We start from the raw sequence: 16,866 nt of genomic DNA, 5'->3' as shown, positions 1-16,866 counted from the left end.
CTTGAATGTATATTTCAACATACAGTTAAATAAATCTGGCACGATACTCTAACACACATTTCACACCTTCTTTTGATAGTTTAATAACTTGTTGAAACAAACATTGCTGTGACATGTTTACTACAACTCTCTCAGGTACGTTGGACAGAGTAATCCACTTGCATTACCATGTAAATGTGACCCAGATACGACACCTGTCTCTGAGGGGATAGTGTTGGTCTGAGCAGGATTCCTCACTGTCTAATCTCAACACTAACATACATACACCCACATCTGGGTTTGTTCAGCATTCATTTTCCCACTCATATACCTCAAAATAAGAAAGTGATAATTGATTAATGATATTTTGATAAATAAATTTCTATCATGACAACTCTCTCAGATTTTAGCATGGTAATGGATATGGTCTTGGTGGAATAGATCTGCTATGCTGCTGAATTGCTGCTGCTGTTGGTTATTGCTGCGGCTGCAAAGCAAGTACAGAAACTTGCTACTGCCAATACGGTGCTGTGGGTATTAAGACATACTGCTGTTCCACAAATAGCATATAAAATAACCCGTAGCAGATCTATACAGGTGGAGCTGGGGAAGGTGGAGAGTTTCAGAGGAACTCTGAAAGCGTGCTGCGAACTGCTCTAGTGAATGCTAACCAGCCATTTAAATGTAAAGCAGCACGCTCATTGGATGCGTATGCAACATGAACCAATCAGCTTGAGCGAAGTAGTTTAACGCTGTGAATATCATCTGTTTGCATTAAAGACTCATCATCCTGCGCCATCTAGAGTTTCATGACAGAACTTGGCACAAATAAATGAACAAACAAACATTTCAGTAAAAACATAACTAATATTGAGAACAGTTTATTATAATATAATAAATGTTACTAATAAATATTTTTAACGTATGCACAATATGTTTAGGACATCAAATTTATTTTTAAGATTTATTTTAGTGAATCAGCAGAATTTTTTTTTTATAGTTAGATGTTTTGCTTTAATATTGAATATTATTTATATTTCCGTTTTATACTTTGGTTATTGCTTTCAAAATTTATTGTTATTATCATAAGCTCACTTCAATTTTGATTATTATTATTGATTATCAAAACAGTATAAATGGGATTTTCAGACTTTAGTGACATATTTGAACCTATATCTTTCATGTGAGCACCAAGGCTTGATGTGTGTAGAGCGCATGTTAACCACTACACCACAGTTATATCAGTATTATTATATATACTAAAAAATGAAAATGCATCAATAACCACATTTGTTTAGGGTAAATATCAAGGTTCAAATCTTTAAGTCAGCACACAATGATGGTCTAAAAACAACGGAGGCACTGTGCCGCTTTCTACTACCATCATGAACGCAACAGTTTCATGAGAAACAGTTGCTTTTCTGGCTCAGTGCACGTTACAGTGTCTCAAACAGGCCGACACATGCAGCCCATGGTGTTAGATAAAAACAGCGTAGCTTTGACAGCAAAACACAAGCGGGAACAGATTGGAAAAGCGCCATGAACGTCACAACAGTGCAGATTACAGGAGCAGACGATGTGTCATGCAGGATTTGGATCTGATGAGAGTTAAAATGCACAGATTTAAATAAAATGAATGTGAAGCAAACAAGCGTGCAGATAGCATAAAAAGATAAACAAGACAACTAACTGAGGATACAGACGTTACAAGTACAATCTTGATGAGATGAAAACAGCACTCAGGCACTCAGAATGAGGCAAGGTAATCAGGATTGAGTCTAATTAACAACCTAGCTCATGTTTTGTCATGTATGAAGATTAATTTACAGCGCAAGTCTGTGCTGTGGGGTGACCTAGCGGTGATTTGGCAGGAGAGACTGTGAGACAGCCCTGGGCATTAACTAACAGGAAGGGACAGGGAGGAGGAGAAATCTACTAAAGCCCTTTATAACAGAGAGAGTCTGAGGCTGCAGGCATACACGTGAGAAAGAGAGAGACTGATGCAAACTCCCCATGAAGCGATAGCAGGAACAGCAGGAGAACAGCAGAAAAACAAGACAGGGAGGGAGAAAGACAGGCAGTGTTGCAAGAGAAGAGGAACTGATTTCAAATAACAAGCTGAGGCAAATGACCCACATTTAACTATGATGCATATCGCAAACCGAGAGAGAACGAGAGGAAAAGAGGGAGGAAGTAGTGAGGACCGAAAGCTAAATGACAATTATGACCCCATTTACACCTGGTATTCAGTCTTGGTTCATTCTGACATGTAGCAATGTTTAATCAATCCTTGATAGATATAATGAAGTCCCATACATTTTTCCAAACTGAACAGCCCAATTCTTTAGGAAATACATCAAATTACAGAAGCAAAATGGGTTGCAATTGACATTAATGTGTTTTTAATATGTCCAATCAAGTCAAGTTGTAGTCAAAAACGCATCCGCATTACATTTGTATATATTATATAAAGGTAATAAATATTAATCTGTTCTGATGCCGCCCGGATAGCTAAAATGATCAATTAAAATGAGGGTTTTAAAATGGTTAGAAGCAGCTTCAAAACAAAATAACTACTCAATCCGAAAAAGTGCATATATTTATTTGCACAGATCTGCAGCAACATTAAAATTGTGGATATTAAATTTATTTTATTTACACATTTGACTGATAAATGTGAAAATATTAAACATTCTATAAGCTTTAACCATTAAAATGAAATAAAATTACATCTCTAAATCATGCATTAATATTATTGTAAAGTATTACAATAATATTAAATAATCTATAAAATTGAAATTCCAATCTTTAAATAAAATACTCATTTTAAAAACTACCAGTGAATTTAAATCACAATATTAAAATGTACAGCATGAAACGTGGATATTAATTTTGAGATTTTGTGATTAGTTAAATATTTGGAAGAAGTGCTTGGTTGTGATTGTTCTCATTTTTTTTTTTTTTTTGTGCTTTATCCATTAAGCAGTAATGCACTGATGCAGTAAGCAAACTATTTGGTCAAAATCAGAAACCCTCTGCACAAAGTCTTTATACAAGTAGACACAGGGGATACATTGGGAAAGCATGTTAATACCAGGTTTAAACAGCAATCTGTCTTGCCTGATTGCTTGAGATCAGATCATTTAAGGTGGATCTTAATACTAGCTGTAATAAAAGGCAAAAGAACAAAGGATGGGAAATAAAAATGGAGAAATTTAGGGAAGCTTAGTGGTGAGGAGATTAATGATGACGTTTACCTGCTGCCACGGCCTCTGGGTCCCTGCCCTGACGATCAGCCTCTAGCCATTGGTACAAAGCTGAGATGGCAAACACACAAACAGACAAACAAAAAGCAAAAATGTCAAACCAAACACAGAAATGGAGAAGCAAACAAAATGGATGCGTGACTGAATCCAAAGTGCAATGGTTTCGCGGACACAGACAGCGCGTGTGTTATTTTGCAGGCTGAGCAGTGATGGAGGTGAAGTGAGACATGTTTCACAGCCTCTGCTTTGGCGAGCAGCTTGACTGTAGGCCGTAATCTCTGTTGGGATGGAGACATCACGTTGTGCATGACCAGCAAGCGCTCGCAGAATATCTTAATGGTGGGTGTTAAAGGAACACGACGAGGTGGTTAAGAAATATCTACATGTGCAACCCACACACATACACACGTTCAAATACAGACTATGCCTGGCTGGAAAGACATCTTCAGTATGGCCTCAAATAGTTTGGATCATCAAAATCGGATGTGTGTTCTACCCATTTATACAGAACAAAACAAAAAAAACAAAACAAAAATGAAAACAAAAAATAAAACCAAAACGTGAGAAAAAATAAAATAAATTTTTTCACTTAATAGAAATAAAAATACAAACAAACTTAAACTGGGAAAAAAGCACACACACAAAACTACAAAATTAGCTAAAATAAAATAACAACGGTCACAAAATGATTTTAGTTTCACTTGTAATAAAATAAAATACATTTAAATGGGAAAAACTGAGGATGACGTACTACTGTAATTTATATGGTTAAAAATATATTATTGTATAATACAGTAATGAGAATACAGGTAATGAACTCAAACAATAAAACAAAAACTAACCAAATATACTTCAAATACAATATTAAAATGCTAATATTACAAAATTATATATTTTTATTTATTTATTTAATTTATTTAATATGTATATATATATATATTGAAGTTATTTATTTATTTTTACATCACAGAGAGCCAGACGTGTTGTTCTTGAGATTCACCCACACAGGAAGCGACTGCTGTGTCTGCAGAGTTATGAACGGTATTTACAGGATGACTCAGCCGGTGTGTTATAAACAAACGACACTGCTGACCGAATATGAATCAAGCACTCTTTCAACTCACCTAAGATCCTAACTACCGCTGCAACCTGTTAAATCCAGCACCTGCCATACTCTTCCTCGCTTAATTAACCCATATCACACATTTTCAAAAGATGCTGAATGTTAAATGCAGGTCTGTTACCTCTAAGTCCCAGAAAAAGGACTACAACGTGTATTTTTTTGTATAACTGCATTCTTTACAGTACCTTCGAGTACCAATACACTAATCATTAGAGATGCACCGATTGACTGGCCAGTGATCGGAATCGGCCGATTTTTCGCATGACCGGTCAGTCTCACGTCTTGCCGATTCTGTTTCCCCGAATATCAATATCAACACGATTGCAATGCGGCACTGATTTTATACAATAGTATTTCAATAAACAAGAAGTTAAAATTAAGGGAGTTAGATTTTATACAAAATATTGACTGTTTTTGCTCAATTTCGCTGACGAAAATAGTTCCGATCAAAGCCACAGCAGAACTGTCGAGTATCTCCGAGTAACACAGAGCGGTGTTTCGTTACTGAATGAATCCATGTTTTTGAACGAATCGAGTGAGTCAATGATTCAGTGGCCCATTCATAAGGACAGTCACTTGCCTCGTTTCTGATTGAATCAGCCGTTTGAATGAATCGGTTAAATTAATGAATAAATGACTCGCTCATTAAAACACACTTGCCGCCACCTACTGGTGGTTTAGTCATATTTAAAAGTATCATTGCATTTTTTTCAACATTTATTTGTATGTTTAAAAAAAATATGTAAAACATTAATCTTTAAAAAATGTTTTTGATGCATTTGAAATTTTGCAGTGTAAATGCATCTAATGCCACTTCAGATGCAGCTTCTATTTCCTCAGTAGTGGAAAGATAGTTTGTTAATACTAATTTAATTTGAATGGTAACAACTCTACAGTTTCTTATTATGCTAACTGAATTAATTGAAACAAAGTAAGAATTTGATGTGAAAGATGACATTTAATAAGGTTAGGGGGGAAAAATGACCATTTATAAACATAGTGGGAAATGACATCTGTTTTGTTACATACAATAACTCACTTTTAAGTGAACTATTTCTTCCTCTTTCCAGTCACAGAGCACTTTATTTTGAGAGTTGTTTAAGTGAGAGAAAATCTGTAACCGTCCAGATTGGGGGAATTGTAAAGTTTAATAATATTTTATTAATTTTTGCATTGACATTTACATAGATTTTTGTTTGTATACGCTGTCAATTATAGTTCTTAGAAAGAAAATAGGAATCGGCAAAAATCGGTATCAGCAGGTCACACTTCCCAAAAAAATAATAATCTGAAATCGGCCAAGAAAATTGCAATCGGTGCATCTCTACTAATCATTAAGTTTTATACTAGCATATGTATATACATATAATCAAAATCATCAGGTAGCACCGCAGCATTTTTTTTCCAAGTGTCCATAAAAGCAGAACATTTTCTGCATTAGCACCTGGCAACAGTGGAAGGGAGTATTGGATTTGTGATATTGAGCTTCAAAGACCAAAATCACTGGCCTCGCTCTGAGCACCATTCATTTTAAAAGTGCTGATGGAAGAGAGAGAAAGAGCAAGGGACGGCACACAATGTCTCCTGCAGAGCCTTTGTCCATAACAACAGCGTTACGTAACTGAGCCCTAGCCGTGTGTGTGTGTGTGTGTGTGTGTGTGTGTGTGTGTGTGTTTCAAGTGCTGAACGGGCACAATGTGATCACAAAACATTGGGGTCCTTTTCCTTCTCGCAGGGTTTGGCAGTGAGCACAGCTCCAGTGTCAGACTCATAACACATCTACTAAAGCTGTAATCCACAACAAGTCCCGGCCCGTCAAAAATTCACCATTTTATCTTACTGGACCATAAGCAAGAAAACAATTCACTTACATGGTTTGGCACTGAAATTTCATGGGAAAAATAGCCTGAATTTGCTTGATAAGAGTTACTTTGAAAGCAAGTGAAGGGATGGAATAAGTAGCAAAAGTCTTTCATCTTCAAAATATTTAATGAGACGGTTCCAGTGCTTTATTAAGAAAAGAGCCTTGAAATGTAAGGAACATGCTAAACTCAATCATTCAAATATGAACACAAACAACACAAAAAAAGCAGACTTTTCCAGGCATGACACAAGGCTGTCAAGATAATGTGTGGACTCATATCAGCCAGTCACAGACATTCAGGTCAAAGTTCAGAGAAAATGTAACAGTGTGTGTTTACATCCACTTTAAAAGTTCAATTTCAAAGTCTGACTAAAATCCTATCAGTGTTTTTTGTGAAATCTGACTAACAGACCTATAGATAATGTGATCTCAACTGCGCATGCAGACTATTTAGAAACAACAGTGCTACTGTGTACTTACAATGTTGTATACTAAACTTTTAATGCAGAGTGTATGGGATGACAAAACTAATATTCAAAAGTTTAAAAAGTTTAATTACCATAAAATACTTTTGTTTAAAAGTTAAACAAATAAACTACCAAATGAACCTTCGCATTTAAGAGTATAGATACAAGTCTGAGCTAAAGAAGCATATGAATCACACTGAAATCAAACAGTCACATGGTGTTTGATAAATCTTATCTGAGGACACAGGTCACTGATGAGCTGGAACTTAGTCAATAAACAAAGTCAACATGACCAGTTCATGGTCTCATTCGGTCTCACACACACACAAACATAGTGAAGACTGAGCAGATTCAGTTGTGTAACCTTTTTGACCTGTTTGAGACCCTAGATATGCATATCACCCCATCTAATGTTTGCAATGATACCTTTGTGGTTGAGAAATTGAAAGCAACCAGAGACATTACATATCCAGACCTGCATCCATCTACTTTCTGACTGTTATTAAATTAAAACATTTATATATTAAAAAAAGCATTTACTTTGAAAGCTGTATGCCATTCAGACCACAGACACAAAAACATACATTTACATGATGAAGGCTTCTGAATGGCCTTACCTCCGTTGTAATCTATAAGGATGAGGGCCACGCAGAGTGGTAAAGATGTTATGTAAGTGGATTTTGCGCCCGTGACATAACTCAGCAAGTTATGACAAATATTGCCCATTCGGCACTGTGCCACCAGCTTCTGTGCAGAGAGCTTTAAACAGATCTCATCTAGAGCAATGATACTTATGACAGATATCTGCCCAAAGCAGACAAACTGCCCCCTAGATGCCTTTAAAAGTGCTTGACTGACATAACCATCCCATATGCACTATATGGCTGAACGTATATAGACACCACCTTAAAATGATCACATTTAGACTCCAGTCACTTCTATGAGAACAAGCATCTTAATGATGCACCATGCAGTCTTTGGACCCACTTTCTTTAAAATATACTAACATTTAAATTAATCATTTGATACTCTGCACTTACTGTGTACATATAAGTTTTCAGAGGTAACTAATATAAAGTGAGACTCAAACTCTTAATACAGATTTGTGCTTACAGATTTTCCAACACTAAAATCTGGTGTGGAAAACTGGCCTGCACAAACCTGCATGGACTTGAAATCCTATTGAACACATCTGGGGTGAACTGACAGCAGGCCATTACCCAACATTAGTGCATCACTGATGCTCTTGTGTGTTGCTGAACATTTCATATTTAATGTCATAGCAAAAATGCCATAGTATTAATCCCTCCTTTTGCTGCCATAACAGCTTCCAATCTTCTAGGAAGGCTTTCTACTAGATGTTGAAACATGGATGCAGGGATTTGTTACCATTAATTCAGACACAACATCATCAGTAATGTAAGGCACTGATGTTGTGTGATGGGTTCGGGTTTATTTTGGTTTTATTTTACGCCACACTTAGTAAATCATTTTTTTTATGGACCTTGCTTTGTGTACAGGGGCATTGCTGGAACAGAAAAAACCCTCTTTAAAATGTTGCAAAAAAAAGTTGAAAACAAATAAATGAAAAAAATAATAATAATCTAAACAAAAAACTAGTGAAAAACCAAATCAAAACAAAAACCAAATAACAAATGAATCTAAACAAAACAAAAAAACAAGACCAAACAACAAACAAAAATGAAACAAAAACCTAAAACTAAAATAAATAAATAAAGTCAATGCATCTAAAAATATTGTACATTTCACCACTAAAAACACTTGAAACATGTTTTATATATTTCAGTTTTTACATATTCACAGTGCAAACTACAGGTACAAGTTGTGAAAATGTGAATCTCATGTTTGTGATACAGTACTACGCAGCATTGAACTTTACTTGAAATTAAGAGGAAGGGCAGATTACAGTTGTACTGAGTCTCTGAGCAGATTAGGCTAACAGGCTTACAGACCCCCTCCCACCATCTCTGATCTCAGTCTAAAAAGTACTGGGGAGAGTAAAAGCATGACTTTGAACTACTTTACCTGCGTTTTAAAATAATGCAGGGTTAAGGGTTGTAGATTAACATTAGAAACTGAAGAAGTAAGAATATAAAGATTATGAAACATTGGGTCACACTTTATTTTAAGGTCCAATTCTCGATATTAACAAACCATTAACAACGACTTTTGCCTCCTAAACTCCTAATTTGCTGCTTATTAATACAACTAACGTAAGCTAGCTGTTAAGTTTAGGTATTGGGTAGGATTAGGGATGTAGAATTTGGTCTTGCAGATTCAGAATATGTGCTTTATAAGTATTTATAAGTACAGCCAATATGTTAATAATAGGCATGCTAATAAGCAACTAGTTAATAGTGAGAATTGGTCCCTATACTAAAGTGTCACCAAGCATTGAGTTTAAATACCCTAAGGGTGGACAAAGAATGAAAATAGGAAAGGAGAAGGAAAGGTTCAGCAACACAACACTAGCGTCGACCTGTTTTTCCCCAATTCAGGCTTATTCAAGGAAAAAGTCAATGGGAATCTAGGGAGGTGTTGCGACATTAGCATAACCATTGTCCCCATGTCCACACTGCTGCTCACAGACAGATGGTCTAGGAACCAGTGCTCTTTATAGCTGTCCACTGCTGCCTTGTGTCTCAGTCTGCGGTCACAATACGAGCTGGCCAGCGTCATTAAGAAACAATGAACGGAGACACGTCATGCGGCCACAATGTACCAATGTACCATTTGACGCCCAGGTTTTGTAAGTCTCGTCTAGGTTGTATTAGAAGTTTTTTTATGAGACCTTCAGCAGGTATGTTTGAAGTCTTGTATCATTACGAAATGAAAATGTGTCACCAGAGCTGACGTTAGTGGAGAACTAAAAAATATCAATATATCAGAAACAGAGGTTATTGACCAATATTATAGAGTTTATATTTCAGCATTGATGGATATTGGATATAAATGCAATTCAATTAAAAATACAACAGGAAATCTTTAGGATATGGCACAATGAATCAAATTTTCATACATGTAAATTACAATGTTTTGATACCGATTTTAGTTAATTTAGTTGCACAAACTGTATTATCAGACTTTTATCAGTGCATCATTTAATATTTTAATTCAATTTTACACAAAAATCTTATAAAACCGTTTGAAATGCATGCAAAACTGCAGAACGTTAACTGCAACTAGGGATTTCAGAAGTACAAGTAGTTTGGTATTGTGTTCCGCTCTGAATCCATGTATTTAGTTTTTGTATGACTCACGTCACTGCCTAGACAACAAACCACTAACAGCAGACACACTGCTGACTGGGTAAAATGTACCTCTCAGCATCTTGTTTGCTGTACTTGTTACAAGGGACTTGTTTAGGGACCACTATAAAAGTTAAATGGAGACGATACAGTTTCAAAAAGCACCACTCCAAATCAAGGGGCCCAGACACTGGCGATTCACTGTTAATGACCGTTCATGGTGTCAAATCCTCAGTAAATGAAGGTAATTTAAGAGACAAATCCCCTCTTTAGGTAGAGGTGTGAACAATGGAGACAGGCTAGTACATCAAAGATTGAAATATCTTCTTCTGCCAAAGCAGGAAAACCCATTTTATTGATGCATGGCACATCAAGTGAGACACAAGATGAGATAAAGGTCTGTAGGTGCAGCACATTTTGTAGGGAACTGAAATCACGATAAAAGTGCAGATCACCAGAGCATAAAGATGCGTGCATGTACACAGCTTTGGTTCAAATTTTGTGTTTCATGTTTTCCTTTCCTTTGGTTATTATTGTTCACAATCACAATATGACAAATACAGAGAGACCGCCTGCAAAGCAATTTCTTTGACATGTAGCAATCCTCTTTTCAGAGAGTCAAACACAAGAGGCCTATTTATAGTCTATATTTTTATTCCACTCAGAGGACATGACACCCTTAGGCCTAGATATGTGCCTAGAAAGTGTTTGACAAGTCCTCCAAGAAACTAAAAACATCCAGAGTTTAACAAGAACTGACTAATGAGAATGAGTCTGAAAAATAAACAGAAACGAAAGATAAACAGAGATAAACACATGAAAGACGGCCAGAAGAGCAGCTTGTTTTCCCCAGATCACTTGTGGAAGTAATTTTGAGGAAGTTTACAATAAGACAGTTGCATTTTAAATTAAATGCAAATAAAGTCATAAACAATAAGAAATAAAGTCACATTGTAATATGCAAAGATACACTGTGAAAAAGTCACTTTGAGATATAAAGTTGCAAGCAATAAATTCACCATCAGGAGAAACAAAGCTGCACTGCGAGATATAAATTTGCATTTCATGAGTTGTTTTTGATTTTGTTTTCTTTATTGTTTAGGTGGATGCTCTAAATAAGCCCTTTGGGTTTTCTGCCTCTCCCTGCACAGTATATGGATTGTATTTTCTTCACGTGTTTTTTGTATCTATTTCTTTTCTTGCGCAAAATAAACTAAACTAAAAACTAAGATATAAAAGTTGCATTGTGAGATATAAAGTCGCAACTATGAGAAACCAAACTACTTGCACTGCAAGATATAAAGATGCAATGACATTCTTTTAAAATTGTGAGGTGGAAACGGTCTACTACAATTTGGCTTCACAGAGGATGACAAGCCGACTCGAAAAATGGCAACTGTAGTAATCAGAGCAGAGCACAACCACGTCATTAACAAGCCTCTGCCATCAAGCAACTCAAAATGACACCAGTCGAGGGGCCACAGTGCATTTGTGTAATAAAAGATCACTTCAATTAACCTTGACACGGTCAAAACAGCCTCTTAAATAAAAACAAGAAACAGATTGCACACAAACAGTCCAGTGAAAGGGCAACCAGCAGTGATGATTATGCGGAAAAGCCCAGGGAAGGGGGAGATCGGTTGTATGAGTGCAGGGCTCCTCTGGGATTGGCCGGCAACACATTCAGTCATGCAGAAACATGCTGAGGTATCCAGCAGGAAATGTGTGTTTTGAACAATGGAAGCGAGGAAACAGGGCCAAAAATATATCAGGAAAACAATCTCGCTTTTCCATCTTCAAGTGGTTTGACTTACAAATGAGCATTTTCATCTTCTCACAGGAGGTGCAACTAAAGCTAACCTTTAGAAACTAGGCCACCAGAGAATACAGGTGCTATGGGGTGGGGCGAGGGGGCTTTTCAAAACACTCGATATTGATCAAACAAGAACAGTAGGATAATCTTCAACAAAGGTTATGTTGTACATGGATCTCACATGAAACATCTCACAATGCTACACACAGTGCGAGTTCACATGGCTTATCTGAGCAACCCGGGGAGCTGATAAAATCCAAGCCCTGATGACACTGGACACTCACAGTGGTAAATTAATCAAGCTCAAACTGTTTAATCGTGATGAACTTTATCTGGGGAACCAGACCAATCTCACGGCGAAAAATCGGATCCGCTGAAAGAGAAAAGGCTTTTTTCTCTGTACAAACATTACAAACCAGATTTTTAGATATTCTTGAGTGGTGCTGCTATGGTGTTAAGATGCTGTTGACAAGGCTATGTGGTTGCTTAATGCTGCAAAGTCTCTAGATGCGTCTCAATTCAGTGCTAAAACTATCACAATTAATTATCTTCATAGGGGAAATAAGATTAAATAAATTAAAATATAAATATTTGATGAAAAACTTAAATGAAAATTGTTTTGTTTACAAAGTTGATGTAAAATTAGCCAAACTAAAACTGAAATAAAAATAAGGCTATAGAAATAGACAATAAAAATAACAAAAATCACCCCCCAAAAATTTAAAATATATAAATAAAATAAATAATAATAATAAATTCTACACTAGTATTTAAATACTAAAATATCAAATGTCTCAATTTCACTTTTTTTTTTTTATATTTGTCAAAATTGGATATTTAACTGTGCATGCCTTCCTTCTGTCTTTATATTATTAATAACGATGCCATCGTCTAATATTCAAAGCATTAAATCTTTAAAAACCCTAATAACACTTAAATTTAACCTTTTAAGAAAATCTCAAAAAAAAAAGTATACAATTTTCATAATGTACATTATAATAATGCTTTGATACCTTAATTCACTTGTTGCATTTAAAACGCTTTTAGGTTTAAGTATTTATTTACTTACAGAAAACAGTACAGAATTTGAATGTTGGCCATTAATCATTTATCAACTGATTGTATCAAGTATTATTGTATCAGCCACAATTTCATTATAATTATAACCAGAATCCTATCATCAACACAGTTTTACAAACCGGTATAAACCTAAAATGATTTCAGATTTCGCAACTGTGGATAGAGTCTAACTTGCATTTCCCAGGAAGGACATGCCTTTAATTGCACAGGCTTATTTTGTTGATTTTTACAAGTAGAACTTAACTTCTGTGTTGAAAGCAAAAATAGAAGCTCTAAGCAGGTTCATCATTATGATGTGATCCCACACGGCCCGCTCTGCACTCTCTCGGTTTAAAGCAACACATCTAATCCACGGGAGCATCACGCACATGCAGCTTAGCTCTTCACAAAGTTCACCAGCAGTCTGTTAAACCGTGCCAGGCCTTAAAAAGGTAGAGCAATCAGCACATCTGTTAAAACAAGGCCAGACAAAGATTGGAGAAAAACAGGGTAAGAGCACACAGACTGGCTACTGGGATTACAATTGCTTTTGGAAGCCCTGTTTTCTCTGACAATTACACTTGCACTCTTGGCAAAAGCTGTTGTGCTTTCAAATCAGGTTACAAGAAATGTGCATATCGCATATGAGATAACTAGGACAAACACAAGGCTCCCTGTGCCAAAAAGGTGCATAATATCAGATACAAGCCAAGCAGATCAAGTCATTTGAGAGACATCTGTTGATACCGATCACAGTATGAGTGACTGAAATCAAAATAATCAGTAGTGACAGTCACGTGCGCTGCCCAACACTGATTGATTGCTCAATGCAAGTCACTTTGAACCACAGTACTTTGCGATATCTTTTAAAACCTTTCAAGTTCAATAACCTTTAAGATGCATGTTTGTGATAAGACAAATATGATAACGTCAATCAAACCAACATCTCTCAAAAACACAAGTTTAAATAGTGTGTGTGTGTGTGTGTAAATAAATTTTAAAAAAGAATAATTTATAAGAAAAAAACATAATAATCGCTTCTTTCTTCTAATTTTTTGGACGTCTTGAGTCCTCAAAACTGTCTGATTTAGCGTTCTCCCCTCAATGACCTCTCTGTTCATCCATGTAAACCACTATGAGATGTTCCACCAGGATGCCAACAATACAATTAAGCCCATTAAAACAGATAACATCAGATACCAAGCCAGGATTTGACACCACTATGAGACAACCAAATATATTCAGACAATCAATATGAGGATAATGATGATTGTTTTATTGATGCTTTGAGGCATCTTTAAACATTGAATTGATCCAATCCCTCGTCTAACAGATACGGCGGGTTTCAGAGAACATTGAGCAATTGGGAACACAATTGATTTCATGTTCTTTCCTTAATTTAAGTAATTAGGTATTAAATTGATTTATCTATGATCAATCAATATCATCTATCCATCTCTATATACATCTATATCTAATTAAATATTATGATACTATATGTGCTATGGGTTTAATTAAGGTTACACAGGCTCTGTTTACTTTTTTTTTCTTCATAATTTTAAGTAATTGTGCTCATATTTTCTGTCAGAACCATCATGTCAGCTCAGTCACACAAATTGTAGAGGTAACATTTGAGATTTTAGATACTTTTCCACATCACAAAGAAACTATTTCCAAGTATACAGTAACCAGCAATATCATAAAAACAAAATGGCTACTGCATTTAATAAATGTGTGAGATGCAAAAATGTGTTTATTTTCTCAACATCCCAGTATGACACATCTGCCATAAAACGGTGAAAATGAATATGAAACTATCTTGTATTCTCAATACATTGGATTTAATGTTATATTTGTCAGTTTTATGAGGAACGTTTGCCACATTATTTTTGTATCTTCCTTGAATCGGTATGCAAGGAAAAACCCACATTTTGTAAGAAAACTTAAGATTGAACACAAACATATGTAAACATTTTAAATATTAATCCAATTCACTGATATCTCTATTTTGTAGCACATTCTGTCCCATGTCTCAAAAATCAGTTCAATTCTCTAATTTCTTAGGGTCTCTTGTCAAATTCGAGTCTGCTATTCCCAACCAAGCATATTAATGCATTAAATGTATTTGAATGTCCTAATACCAGAAGGATAATGTGATTTAAGCAGCCTGGCTCATAAGAAATCAGTGCACGTTAGCTCGTGTTTATTATACCTGCTGTAGTGCGTTTACAATCACGCAACAATGTATAATAAACAATAACTCAATCTTACCTGCCAAAGCATCGGGCTCTAGACCCGTTTCGTTGTCTATTCCGCATATAACGAAGTAATGTGCGAAGCGGCAGGGCGCTGACCCAGAGCCGCTCATAGTCGCGCTCATCTCGGCTCGAGCTGATCCGCTTTGTCCGCGTCTGTTATACAGACCCAACCAGCTCCATATCCAGTGTCCTCAGGCAAATGAAATCAACCAAAGCGCCGTTTTGATGAAAGCTAATGGCTAAGATTTTGTGCGGTGAGCTTCGGAAAGCAGTGTATGTAGGTGTAGTTTGGTTTGAGGAGCGTTTGCTGCTGTGGCTGTGAGTTGTAGCGGCTAGAAGAGCGCACTGACGCACCGCTTCAGCTGATCACATTCAGCCAATCCAGACCTCGCAAATGTTTCGCCTCAAGTATTTGTTTGAGATGGAGCGTGCAGTCATGTAAGCCGTGTCTTTTAAATGTTATGATTCACCAGCAAAAAAAAATAAATAAATAAGGAAAGATCTTTCATGCGAATTAACAAATAAGTACAAACATTATCAGATCGTCAATGAAAAATATACAATAGACTATTAGCTGCTTTGTTTCCAGTCCATTTCTGATTTGTTTTACAATAATTACAATAAATAAAGTGTTTATTCACGATTGTGAGATAAAAGCAAATGAAGTTTTCATTAAACAAATGCCACATTTTTTTAAATACAGCAGAACCTATTTTATGATTTTTTTTTGTTTGTTTGTTTTTTTACATATCGAAGTCAAATGTTTTTAGCCTATATTTAAAAATGTGTTTTAAATTTGCCAGGCAGAATATAGCTGTTACAAAATATTACGTTTTTTACCATTTACACATATTAGAAATTAATTTTCTACTAGGCTACTACTTATAGCTGTTATTTATTATTTGATTAAGATTTTTACAGTGATATATCACGCTTTGAATATCATTGCTAATTTGACATAAATATGCTATGTATTATAAAAAAATAAATTAAAAAAATATTCACGATATAATGTTATCCACGTATAAGGTAGTTTGTTTACAGCCTATAACCAGCATGTTACAATATCGCCCTCTGTTGGTTAAATGTATTGCTAGTTGATACATTATGGTAATAATCTATTGGGCATCACCCATTGTTTTCTAGAACACGATATAAACTCCATCACTGACACAATAAATAAATAAATAAAAAATACACAGACAATAAATTCAGGAATGGACAAAATAATCTTCTTCACCTTTTTTTACTCCATTGTCCAAACAAATTTGGAGTGTTATAGATTAAAATAGCCTAAAGTAACTAAAATAATTAGAATTTAATTTAATTATTTCAGAATTCCAATAGTTATTCAGGGAGCCCTCTCTTTTAAATCAATGTACATGACTTTTCCAGTCATTCATGATGTAAGGATGTTTTTTTCTTATTTTATTATGCCCATTAAATGCCCATTTTAAGATTTTATTAGGTTCTACTAACATTTCTATTCTACATGATATTTCTAATCTATCTATCTATAGGCTACTTCAAGCTTTTACAATTGCTTCAAACTGTCAGGTTAGGCTTCTCAAGCCAACCTCAAAGTTTGTTCAAACACTTAAGTTAAGTTTGTGTTCTAGAGGAAGTGAATTAAAATAAGAAATGTAGTTGTTTTAGCTTGTTTTGTCTTATCTTAAATTATTTTAAGTCTTTCTGAGGCCTCCTAGTGGGCCCCTGGTTGAGAACCGCTAATCTATAACAATATTCAGTAACAGCACTCTTGGTTGTG

General features: G+C 35.5%; 1 protein-coding gene across 1 annotated transcript in view; it reads right to left on the bottom strand.

Annotated features, from left to right (window-relative positions):
• dennd5b (DENN/MADD domain containing 5B) overlaps positions 1-15,484 on the bottom strand; it is a 39,158-nt gene extending 23,674 nt beyond the window's left edge. Inside the window, 2 exon segments of the mRNA XM_058773240.1 lie at positions 3,237-3,296; positions 15,112-15,484. Coding sequence (XP_058629223.1) covers positions 3,237-3,296; positions 15,112-15,220 — 169 coding nt within the window. The 5' untranslated portion in view covers positions 15,221-15,484.
• Between the last annotated feature and the right edge of the window lie 1,382 nt (positions 15,485-16,866).

The sequence above is a fragment of the Onychostoma macrolepis genome, chromosome 04 (genome assembly GCF_012432095.1).
Source record: "Onychostoma macrolepis isolate SWU-2019 chromosome 04, ASM1243209v1, whole genome shotgun sequence".
NCBI classification, from domain to species: Eukaryota; Metazoa; Chordata; class Actinopteri; order Cypriniformes; family Cyprinidae; genus Onychostoma; species Onychostoma macrolepis.
This window is presented reverse-complemented; position numbering and strand designations above follow the sequence as displayed.